A 13,313-nucleotide genomic window follows, 5' to 3' on the forward strand; every position below is an offset into this window, starting at 1 on the left:
AAATAATTATTCACAAATTAAATTATAAAACATAATGTAATAAAAACAAGTGTATTAAAAATCAATTTAAAAATATAATAATATTCGATTTATTTAAATTGTATTATTATATATTTAACCAGTGGCGGCTCGTGGTATGGTGCACAGGAGCACGTGAACCACCCAAAAAAATTATATAAAAAATTATTATATGCCATAATAACATAATATAATTGATGATTATACAAATGGACTGTAATTAAAAAAAATATTAATAAAAACAAGTTTTTGCAGCTTTTATGTTAAGAAATATATTTATAAACGATTAAATAATATCGCGGAGCACAAGTTGTTTGTGCTCCGGGCGGCCGTATAAAAATTAGCTACATGCCTCAACACGCCGGTTAGTAATACATGGCAATTTGGAGCACATTTAATGTGTGCACCGATCCTATTTTATTGTCGCGCTATCGCGATATCGTGTCATTCGTCGAAACGATAACGCATCAATGTATCATTGTACAGTATCCATCAACTGCTGCCAGTGTGCAGCTGTCAAATCAACTAATAACTACTATAATATCCATTGACTTATTATTATTATTATAATACGTCTATGATAACATCAACGTTCATAATATAAAAACAGATTAAAATCATATTGTTATGATTAGCTATTATTTGCCATTAGTTTCGTCAAACAGCGTGTCGTGTACGGTTTGCGTTTAATAGTTTCTTTGTACGAATATTAATATTATTAATTTTATACTTTTATTAATTATTTTTCGTGGGTACCTGTAGTTTTAATTTTGTGTTTGTAACTACCAATCAAACAATCAAACATGGTTACTATTGAATATTTATTAAATAACAGTTTTTCTCGAAAATCTGGTGATAATAATTGGGTACAAAAAGGTATAAACGATTTGGCTCATTTAAATTTGAAAATCAAAATGCATGAAAAATAAACTTCTCACATTAGTTCACATTTTAATGGGGTAAAATGCTTAAAAAAATTTAATTTAGATAAGATAAGTAAGTACGTTATTTTGGTATTATTCGTGGTATGTACCTATACCAAAATAAATTTTTTTACCATCTAACATAGATATCTCATAAATTTTTTGTGCACCACTTAACGTGAACCTCACGAGTCGCCACTGTATTTAACTAAAATATAACATTCAAAGAATTAAAATTATCAATTTTTAAAAACTTAACATGTATTAACCTTTTTATTTATTTATCATTTAAAATATATAAATATAAAATAACTTTAATAACATAAGATGAATGAAGTTATAAGGTATTTATTTATGCTACATGGCACACTGAAGCATATAAACATATACCTACATACCTTTTTAGTTCAATAAGTTCAATAATAGATACATTATATGGTTTATTTGGATTTTTTTGCGTTGAGAATAATTCTGTTTCGTTTTTTATTTTTTCAAATAATTCATCAGTGAAAAAATGTGAAAAAAACTGCAGTGGTGAATTAAAATTCAAAATATTAGTTGGTAAAGTCACTGGATTGTGTACTAAACTGACATCATTAGTTATTAGGTTACCTTTCTTCCATTTTAAGTTTACTGGTTTCTGAGGTTGTTGAACTTTAGATATACATAATATGTTAGCAGGAATAGGAGGATTAATATTAGGAGATGGCGCTTGTCCCTGGGAACTGGTTTGAGATTGCGAAATAGTAGGAATAAAATGACTAGTAACATTGTTATGAGATCTCAAAGCCCTACTATTAGATGACAAAATATTTTTATTGATAGCAATATTAGCAATATTATTTATATTTTCATCAGATGTAGCAATAGATAAACAAGGTTCAGCAATATCATTACTAAAAGGAATACTAACAAACTCGCCGTTTATATTAGCTATTTCAATAGGCAAATTATTGATATCAATAAATTCTACATTACTAACGTTTTCAAATGTATTTTGTACCTTATTACTATCTAAATCATTTTCATCTTCACTTTTTTCCCATTCAGTTAATAATGCAGTTATTTCAAAATCATTTAAAGCCATTAAAAAAAACTAACTCAACACTTATATAAAAACAAAAAGTAAGTTTGTATAAAAATAAAATGAATGACAATATTGAAGATAAAACTAATATATTATTAGCGCACAGTTGCTTTCAAGCAACAAATATTATTAGTCTTATAAAAATAAAACTGGCCATTATAATGTTATACAAATTACATTTAATAATTATTGATAACATAAACAAATAAATAATAATTTTTATTTAGTTTATTTTAACATTTAGATCGGCTAAATGATAGTAGGGAAAAGTGCACATGGAGCATGGCAATATCTTACAGGCACCTCACTTTAAAATAGCTGTACGCAATATTATTAATTATTATTAATAAAATAAATATTAAAATGTGATAACTGGCTATTATAGTATATTAATATTCCCATAGATGAGGTTGGTATCACTGTATACGAAATTATTAACAGTTGTTTAAATTGTTGCCTAGAAGCAACACGGCGCATTGAAGGGTTAACACTGGCCTTCTGATATTATCATTTTAAAGTACCTACTATTTTATAGATATCTGCTGAGAAAATTGATAATGTCAAAACTCTAAAGCTAAATATTTGTTATTTGTTGCACTTATTTCTTTGGAATTTTATTCAATATGCTTGCAAATTAAAACCACCAATATCTCAAAAATAATTCATTTCGAAAATTAAAAACCACAGTACTGAAATTAAATCTGTGACAATCATTGCTTAAAGGGCATATATTCAGATCTAAACACGCCTCATCAAAACCAAAGGTAAGCAATGTCCTTCAATACTTATTACTTTTAGCGTTACAGTACCTAGATAGTATAACAATTTAAGCTGTAACAATCAATAATATTAATGTATATAATGTTTAGTCAAATCATGAGGAATAAAAAAGATCTTTACATTGCAAAGGATATCAACGAATTAAATATGAAGACAGAAATACCAGAAGCATTAAAGAGTTTGAATGTACTATCGTAAGTATAAGCTAATAATTGAAAACAAATATTTAAATGCAACTTACTATAATTAATATTTTTTACAGACTAAAAGCAAAAGCTGAATTATTATTTGAAAAAGCCATGAATGCAAATAATGAAAATGATGAAGAAGTTGTATATATTTATTTAATGAAATATTGTCAAATTCTACAATTTATGAAAAAAACTTTTATTGATGATGAAATATATATTGATTGTATGTACAAAAAAAATTTAAAAAAAGCTGTAAACATGTTGACCTACATTAAAGAAAGTTTAGTAAAAAGGTAAGATTTTTCTATTGTTAATCTTAATTATAACATTGTAAAAATGCAGTTTTAAAACCAAACAAACAACTTTCTCTAAGCATAAAAAAAATATTTTATGAATCATTTATAATGTATGTATGTTTATATTTTATAACAAAATATTAGTATATATACCATACATTAGATTGTTCACAATTTTTCTGTCTTTGTATAACATAATGTACTCCAATTGAATTTTCTGGTATATTTATTTTTATTTTTTTATTGTTAAAAATTTTGAATTCTAAAATCTAATGAATATTGAATCAATAACAATGACACCTAATTAATATTAATTATTTATAAATTAAAATTATTATTTAGTGTTATTAAAAAAATTGTAATACTTTGATAGTTTGATCATGTTTTATGTCAATACATAAAAATATCATTAATATAAAGTGTATTAACCATTATGGATGCATTTATAGTAGGGCAGCACACATTTGGTATTAAATTGTTATTCAAACTATATGGAAAAATATCCTAGTCCTTTATAAACAATATTTTATAAATATCTACTATTGGATATCTTAGTATAATTATAGAGTCTAAATAGTTATGTTGATAATTATTCATTAGGTAACTAATATATAAAAATATATTTTAAATCTTATACTATTTATTAACTAATTATTGTATGATTTTAGATATAATGAAAAAACAAATGAAGAAAATAATAACAAATTGCTTAAACATTCTAACCAAAAAGGGATACATTCTGAAGAAAAATTACATTTTGAATTTGAAAGTACAATAACTAATGAAAATTTATTATATCTGTTAGAAAATACAGATAGAAAAAAAATTTGTTTGCTTGATACAAGACCATCAGATATCTTTTATAAAAATAAAATCATTTCTTGTGATGTAATTAACATACCAAAAGAGAACTTAGTTCTAGGGTAATTTTTACATCATATTTTAATATAAACTTATTATATTAATTAAAAACAATTATAATTTTTAGTTTAACACCTGCCATATTAATAACCAAATTAGAAGAACCATTTAAAAAGATATGGATAAATAGACACAATTATAATTATATTGTAATATTAGATCAAGGGACAGAAGATATAGATGATGATCAAAGATTACTTAATCTCAGAAGTGCTTTACTTAAATGGGATCCATCTTGTGATAATAGCAAAAAATTAAAGTTTCTCAAAGGCGGTTATGAAGATTTTAATCATTTATGTCCTTGGGAAACTTCTCAAAATAATATAATACAATCAAATAAAGATATTAAACCTTTTTCGGATATAGAATTAGATCCAGAACCTAAATATGAAGAACCTGAAAGTAATAAATAAGTAATATTTATTTTAACTAAACTTAATTTTTTTTTTCGTCTCATTAGATAAGCAAATTCAATATCCATCTTTGGGTACTGTACAAAATGATTTGGCTAAATTTAAATTTAAATCAACTGTTTATAATGGTTTAACAACAGATATTCAATCAAAGTTAGATCATAAAGACAATCATTCCAGTGAAGAAGATATAAATTCTCAAGAATTAACTCATATCTCAAATGACAGACCTCAATTGCCTGTTTTTGATAGATCTACAAAGGTATTAACTATTAAGATGATTAAATAACATCAAAATAGTTATATTAAATAAGAAATATAAATGTGTATTTTATACTTTGCAGCCACCTACTAGAATTAATCAATTTAAGAACCCAGAGATCATTAAACCATTATATAAAAATAATGATGAATTGGATGATGAAAATAATGAAGTATTGTGATCTTTAAAATATATTTAAGAAACAGATTAATAAATTATTATAACTACTATTTGTTTCTATAGTTACCAAACAATATTGAACAACTAGAAAATAGAAGATTATCACTGGAAAATAGTTTTTTGGAAGATGTTGATTCTGATGTACACGAATACAAAAATCAAGTATTATATTTAATATTGTATTTTTAGCATAAATGTTTAACAATAAATAATTTATTTCTAGGACATAGATTTAAATTCAACTCCTCGTGTAGACCGTTCCACCAAGCCATCCGATGATTTACTAGTAGTTTCTAGAACAAAAATCATTGTAAGACATTTTTTATATTTTTAAACTAACATATTTAAAATAATTTAGTCTCTTGAATATTATGTAAGGTAATTCTGTTAATATATAACACTCATTATTGTAATCCAAATGTTCTCAAACTATGGTTGAACTAGAGAAGTAAATACAATTTATATTATCATTATTAAATACATTTTTTTGAAACATAATTACTGAGAGGTATTCATTACTAACCAATGGAATAATGATAATATGTCTTGGGACAGCTATAAAACAGATATATTAAATTTGTTTTTGTTTAGTACCTAACTTAGATATTTTGTTTTTCTAAGTATTAAAAATATAAATTAAAGTTTTTGATTTTTAATTACACAGATTTAAAGTTACAATAAGATATATTCTAATTCAAAATATTTTTTAAAAAAATTCTAGGTTCACAAAAAAAGGTTTAAAAAAATCTAATTTTTATAATGAATAATTTGTTTAAAAAAAACCACCCATCATAACAATATTTATATTATGATGTTCAAGATTTTTAATTAATTTAGTTATACTATAACGTTGACAGCACAGCAATAACTTTATGAAGTATTATGTATTTAATTAAAATTTTGGGTTGGTGGTAAACTAAACTTTCTTACTCCTACTTAGAAATCAGAAAAGAAATTTAACTACTAGATTTTAAAAATCAGTTTGAAGTAAATGTGTAAGTGGGTCAATCTAAGTTTGTTATCTCACAAATAAAACAAGTTTTTGCTACTACTAGTTCATACCATTAAAGTTTATATTTCCAATAATTATAATTGTATCATATTAATTTTTAATTTTTTGTTTTTTGACATCTTAGGGAGGTGACGGGTTACGAGGATTACAAAATTTAGGAAACACATGTTATATGAATTCAATACTGCAATGTTTAAGTAGCACTGAAGATCTTGTAAAATATTTCATGAACATTTATAGTCAATTCGTGAATTATAAAAGTAGAACAAAAGGTTTAGTAGCCAAAGAATTTAGTAATGTTATTAAAAACTTATGGTCACTATCTGGCAGGACTTTTCAGTGTCAACAATTTAAGGTTAAAAAAATTATTTGATTTCACAACATATAATTTAATTATATTAATTTAAAATTATATTTGTATTATATAAATTGTTTTATTAATAATATAAATGTAATATTAAGTTGACATAAATTAAAATACAAAATGTAATTTAACTAATTTATTTATATAAATATCAAAATAATTATTTCAAAAATAAATATAGGATACTATTGGAGAATATAAAGATATGTTCAAACACTATGATCAACAAGACTCTCATGAGTTTTTAACTATTCTCTTAGATTGGCTTCATGATGATTTAAATCAAGTAAAATATTATTATATAAACTATTATTATTGATTTTTTATTTATATTATTTATATTTTAGCCAGAGGACAATAGGATTATTTTAGGTGCTTCAAAAGAAACAGGTGAAGAAGATTGGGGTCATTGGACGAAAGCAAACAATTCTATTATTCAACAACTTTTTTATGGTCAACAAAAATCAACAGTATCTTGTGACACATGTTTTGAAAAGTCCATTACTTTCGAACCATTTTCAAGTCTTAGTTTACCATTGCCATCAGAGGGTAACAAATGCACTCTTTCAGTAAGTGACTTGATTTTTTTTAAATTAATATTTACTATTTATACAGTGTTGCAAAAATATTTATTTATTTTATTGGTATAATAAGATATCTGAATAAAATTAATATATCTATCTATCTATTTGATTTTAGTATCATATAAAAATTATTTAACCTTACTCTGCACTAGCGTGTAGCATTTCTTCGTAGCAGGCATACTAATAATTGATTTTTTGGGAGTCAAATGGCAGTTGCTTAACTACTGCCTAACAAATACTTGATACCATTGAGCACAGCTCTTAACTTAAAATATAGTTTATAAATTAAAATTATTAATAAAACTTATTTTATGAACATTGAATAAATAGTTATTATTTTTACTTTTATTACATCAGAAGAACACTACTAATAATTTAGATAGTGTAAGTAATAACTAAAACATGTACAAAAAATGTAAATTTTAGCTAAAAATAATTCAGTGGTAAAATATCATAGAAGACAATGAAACAATGTCCTCCCACTAGTACTTATTAATACAAACAATTTATTTGGTTTTATTTATTTGAATAAAATATTTTTTGTGAATTTTAAATGTTATACTATATTATATGTCAAAATCTTTTTTTTTTTATTATTATAATATTCTTAGGATGTCTGTATACTTTGTTTTCTTTCAATTACCCAATATAAATTAAATACCTTTACATCAAATCATAATTTTTGGGATTTCAAAACATTTTTTTCATATAAATGTGTATATCTATGTTGTAAATTAATCTTAAAGAGAAAACAAATATTTCGCTGACATTCTCCTAAGTAATTATAATTTAATTTAATTATCAAATACTGCAAACTCATTATCGTGGTTGATTTTTAATTTATAGTTTATTTATTTATAATGTGAAGTTGTCTAAAAAAGTGTACCAATGATATGACCAAAGACTCACGTCTCTTCACTGTAACTTATGGTCATTGTTTAATAAAAAAAAAAAATTATATATCTTTTATTTAACCAAATTGATTTATGTGATTTTTACATAATTATTTTTAATATTTATAATTGTATTTTTTATTTTATCTACTATAAGTTATAAAATATCTGAACAATGTGCAGTATTTTGTAACATAACATATTTATTTTGATAAAAATGCAACTGTAAATTAATCGTTACAATGTAATTTTAGTGAAATATTTAAAAAATTCAATTTATTTTTCAAATAATGTTTTAAAATTAAAATTATTTTCTTTGTATTAATTTTAATTAAAAAATTTAATATTTTAAAATATGTGCTTTAATATGAGTTTTAGTTATGAACAATTTTTTTAACTATTTAAAATGTTATTATGATGCTATTATGTTTTTATAAAAACATTGAACTGCAATTGTAATACAAACATTATTGTAGAAACTCTGAACATAATTATTTGATTTAACTGAAAACAAATTACAAATCTTCAAAGAAAAAAAATTATTTTTTTTTTAAATAACTAACTTCCATATAAATAAGAAAAATATGAAATGCCACTTTAAAACTAAAGCAAAAAACTGAGCAATTATTTATCTTGACTATTTTGTACAGTTTTTTTTTTTTTTTTACTAAAATTTTTCCAAAAAATTTCAAAAATATGCAAATGGTCCTAATCTCTGTATTGGTGTATATAAATAATTAATTTAAATCTGTATTTAAAATAAATTATAATACTTATAAACGCTATTAAGATAAGATATAAAAATGTACAACCATTTAAATATTTAAAGTAATATTATATTTATTATTAATGAAATTAATACATATTTAATGTTTTTAGGATTGCCTACAGTTATACTTGAATGGTGAATCAATATGTGGTTGGCATTGTCCAAGATGTAAGCGCAGCAGAGATGCTACAAAAAAATTAGACATAATGAGGCTTCCTCCATATTTAATAATACATTTAAAAAGGTATTACATTGATTTTTCATTTTTTTATACAAATAAAATTATACTGATTATTTAATTGTTTAGATTTTCAAGCAATGGGTACAAAAAGAATTCAAATGTTGAATTCTCTAAAACAGATTTAGATATGTCAAATTTTATTAATGGATTAGAACACCGTAATTGGAAATACTGTTTATATGGTGTATCTAATCATTCTGGATCACTTGATGGTGGACATTATACAGCTAGTTGTCTTAAAAAGTCAATAAACAAGTAATGATATAATTATATAAATTTTAAATATTTTGTATATACTTAAGTACACAATCTGTATTTTTTTTACAGGTGGTATAAATTTGATGATGTCCGAGTGTATGAAATTGATTCTTCAACAATTTGTTCTTCAGAAGCTTATATTTTATTTTATTGTCGGAAAAATTAATTTTTTTAAGTTACTAAAACTAATATGTATCATGTATGTATAGTTTTATTTGTGTTTTGTACACAAATAAGTGTTTTAATACAACTTATATTTATTTTTGTTATTAGACGTTGATTTGTTGATATTTCACACTACCTATGCTAAATTATTTGTTTATAAATAACTTATTTTTTTACAATTTGTATACAATTTTAGTGAAATAACCTATGTCCTATGCTTTTTTGACAATTATTTATTAAAAAATAATTGAATTCTAAATAATAAATTAGTCTAGTAGCAGTTATAACAAATATTATCTTTGCTCCTTAGTCCTTCCTAAAATCCTGAAATAACCAAATTCAAAGTTTTTTTTATATTTAATAATATATGTGGTATTCACTATTTATTTTTCTATAAAATTATATTAATTCTAATTATATACAACACGCTCCACTATTATTAACAGTAATACCTATCTACTAAAATTCAAATTGAGTTTATTAATTTATTATACTTCGTTACATAAATAAGCAATGTCTCCATTAGAAATGTAAACAAAATCAAATAGTTAGCCAAAAATTGTACGTCCTTGATATAAAAATAATTTATTTTTAATAATAGTTGTAACTTGTAGTGGTAATAGTGATAACAATAGCAATACACCAATACAAGTTGTAGAAAACGAATATAGATTATGACGTATCTACTGGTAGTAGTCAAATGAAAACAAAAGAAAGCATCATACTTATAATATAAATTACACAATTAGTAATTGTTTTCGATATCAAAAATGCCAAGTCAATTTAAATATTTGAAAGTATGCTGAAAAGTACAATATCAAACAGTATATTGTATTGTTTTCACTAGGCAGTAGGTAGTACTGTTGACACAGTTAAAGGAACGAAATGGCTGAATAGACAATAGATATACATTATACAATATGTCGTAATGTCAAATGTGACTACAGTGTTGATGGTAATGTAAAGTGTACTATTGTATTCTTTACTGCGTCTTTAGATAATTATTATGTATGTCATAAAATATATATTATTAATGAATGTTGTATAAATCAATAAATCTATCTTAACAGCAAAAAATTTCAATCATTTTTTATTGTATTCATTTTTTTTTTTTTTTTTTGTTATCGTGATAGCCATAGTAGTAGGAAATTTAATAAATAAATAAATTGCGTAATACTTAATGGCTTATGCACATTTTACCGATGAAGTGTATTGTTTATTAGTTATTACTAATATTATTTTTATTTTATTCCATTATAATTATATTGTTGTGTGATAGTAATTGGATTAAATGATTAATTAATCATCTCTACCACCTTCAACCTGTATTTTTAATTGAAGCAAACATTTTTTTTTTAGTTGATCATTTAAAACATGAAACAGCTAAAGACTAAAGTAGACTATTACCTATCGTGCAATATGACGTATATTGACGAGTATTAATTAGTATCTTCTACAGCTCTACCCTATTTTGATGGAAAAAATAGATGATTTCACGAATTTATGTATTGGCCAAACTATTACAGAATTACCTTGGAAAATGTAAACTACAATAGCTTTATGCCTTATTCAATACTTGTTTTAATTAAATATAGTATATATATTTATTAAACACAATTTTTAATTTTTTTTTATTGTTTTTCTATATTGATATAATTTTTAAACTACACAAATAATACTAAATTAAAATACTAACTACAAATTAATAATAATATTACTTCTATCTAGGTATCTATCATAGCCCAAAAGCACAAGTTGAAGGGGGCTTAGGACTTAGCTCTACTCTTAACTCAGCAGTAGATTTATTCCAACCTCCCCCACGGCCAATACCTACCAATAAAAAAAATTAAGAACATATGATTTTAAAATAAATTATAAGAAAATTGTTATTTATTATATGTAATATTAACATATATTATGCAGGGCTAGATTTAGGGAGCTTCACAAAATGAGGGCCTTCACTTAATGGGACTTGTTTGCATCCAAGTGTAATACGTAATAATATAATATTTGAAAAATAGATAACTATATTATAAAAATATATTTAATTGAAAATTAATATCTATTTCTAAGGGCGGGCCCATGACTCCACATTTCTAAATCTGGCCCCGAATGGCCTGTATATAAGTATAGTTAATGACTAAATTACTTACTTAGGTAATTTGAGACATCAGGTGTGGGATGCTATAGTCAGTACTCACTATAGCATGAGGCATAGAAAAGATTAAAAAAATCAATTTAAAGAATGTATAAAGATATAATAGGTAGTTTAATAATAATATTAAAGATAATGAAACAATTATTTATTTTATGTTCCCATTCCCGTAATGTTGTGTAACTATTAACATAATTTACCTACTTATAGTTTTACTTCTAAATATTTATTTAAAAAAACTCATAATTATCATTAGCATTTGTTGTTTTAAAATCATTACTAATATAACGCAATTAGGTAAGTACTCAAATTAACTGTATATTTTTTAATTTTTCTATTCGTAAAATTATATTCTGGATTATTATAGCCCTCCGCCAAACCTACATATAATGTAGATATTAGTTTTTTTTATAAGTAGGTAGGTACATAATAGTCTATAATATTCTTTTATTGTATACTAAACAGTATACAATATATAGATTATAGGTAATAATATATCGTACATTTTGTAACTATGAGATTTAAGTCTAGTAAGTTAGTGTTTACATCTAAATTATAACCTTGACGTTGAGGCCTTACAATGATACTTAAATAAAAGTAGCATATTATTCATGTGATTAATTTAAACTGCTAACATACGAGACATCAGTGTGTATATTTTTTTTCTGTCTTACACATGAAAATATGTACTATAGACAGATATTTAATTTAAAAATTCACTCTTTGACTATGATTTTTATTAAATTGTTAAAACTGTATTATAACTACAGAATATTCTGTGTTTCGTCAATATTTTTATTTTTCGAAAATCATCTATAAATAATAATTATAAGTTAAACTAAAAATTAATAACTACTTAAAAATCAAAATTTTATTAAAAACTACAAAATCAATACATAGAAAAAACGATTTTGAGCAAGGACGATCTATCAGCATCTAACCAATTATTAATACAACTTATATTATTAAGACCTAACTTTAGAACAGCTTCACAGTTTTATGTTTTAATCATTTTATAATTACCAATAAGTAATAACTATATAATATACTGTATTACTGTATAGGGTATTTAAATAAAGTCTATACGTGAGTTTCGGAGTCATTAATTCAAATAAGTTCTTCATTAACATTGACACCCTTGTTCTAAAATATATTCTTATTTATCACGCACGGCCCAAATGGCCTAAATCATGAGATGTTTGATAAAATCATTAACATATTATGTATGTATATAAAGAGCACGGTTAAGATATTTTTGGACTTGATATTCTGTAACTAATTTTTTTTATATCTAAAATCTGGATATCAATTATAGATCGACTATAGTTTACTGTGAGCTGCAATATCGGCTTAAGCTACAAATCGTTGTCATAGAATTACTAGAACTTCGAGAAGTGCTTATCTGACCTTTATACCGGCGTATTTAAACGTTATAGCATTTTATCCTCTTACACATTACTACATTAGTGAATTGGAATGGAACACGTATATTAATTATTATATCGTCGGTAAGCAACGTATAACGTGTACGTGTTCATGTAAAGGTGGAAGAAGGGAAAAATAAATAATAATAACATATAAAACAAAATTAAAAACAAGTGAGTTGCAAGCTGACAAGTGACGAAGCATAATACGTGATTCCCATCGAATGACCGTCAGGCGTCAACCATCAACCGACGACGAGGCCACGACGTCAGGAATCACGATATTTTCACCAATTCTGGCAATAGGCGAGATACGAGTGGTGGTACACTGGTACGACATTATGACGGTACAATAAATACCGCGAGCACTACCCTGG

At 24.1% G+C, this 13,313-nt stretch overlaps 2 protein-coding genes across 2 annotated transcripts; one reads left to right on the plus strand and one right to left on the minus strand.

The window, feature by feature from the left end:
• Positions 1–1,443: 1,443 nt before the first annotated feature.
• LOC112591238 lies at positions 1,444–2,028 on the minus strand (the record flags this gene model as incomplete). Its single annotated transcript, XM_025334993.1, has 1 exon — positions 1,444–2,028. A coding segment is annotated over exon 1 (585 nt), but the record flags the coding sequence as incomplete, so codon positions are not given.
• A 533-nt stretch (positions 2,029–2,561) lies between these two features.
• On the plus strand, positions 2,562–9,514 carry LOC112591122 (ubiquitin carboxyl-terminal hydrolase 8-like). The gene is made up of 15 exons (XM_025334809.1): positions 2,562–2,792; positions 2,898–3,002; positions 3,071–3,292; positions 3,964–4,218; positions 4,284–4,618; positions 4,677–4,891; positions 4,974–5,063; positions 5,135–5,233; positions 5,295–5,381; positions 6,208–6,438; positions 6,629–6,733; positions 6,795–7,016; positions 8,804–8,937; positions 9,001–9,189; positions 9,262–9,514. The coding sequence occupies exons 2-15, from the start codon at positions 2,905–2,907 to the stop codon at positions 9,356–9,358; spliced, it is 2,379 nt and encodes a 792-aa protein (XP_025190594.1). The 5' UTR covers positions 2,562–2,792; positions 2,898–2,904; the 3' UTR covers positions 9,359–9,514.
• Positions 9,515–13,313: the final 3,799 nt, after the last annotated feature.

This window comes from Melanaphis sacchari, unplaced genomic scaffold (genome assembly GCF_002803265.2).
Source record: "Melanaphis sacchari strain LSU unplaced genomic scaffold, SCAv2.0 Contig12_pilon_pilon, whole genome shotgun sequence".
Classification (NCBI taxonomy): Eukaryota; Metazoa; Arthropoda; class Insecta; order Hemiptera; family Aphididae; genus Melanaphis; species Melanaphis sacchari.

Bases quoted from the DNA above. Each gene is read 5' to 3' on its own strand.
- LOC112591122 (XM_025334809.1), top strand. From the start codon at position 2,905: ATGAGGAATAAAAAAGATCTTTACATTGCAAAGGATATCAACGAATTA. The intron at 5,064-5,134 runs GTATTGTGATCT...TTGTTTCTATAG, and splicing joins TGGATGATGAAAATAATGAA to TTACCAAACAATATTGAACA. The intron at 8,938-9,000 runs GTATTACATTGA...TTAATTGTTTAG, and splicing joins TTAATAATACATTTAAAAAG to ATTTTCAAGCAATGGGTACA.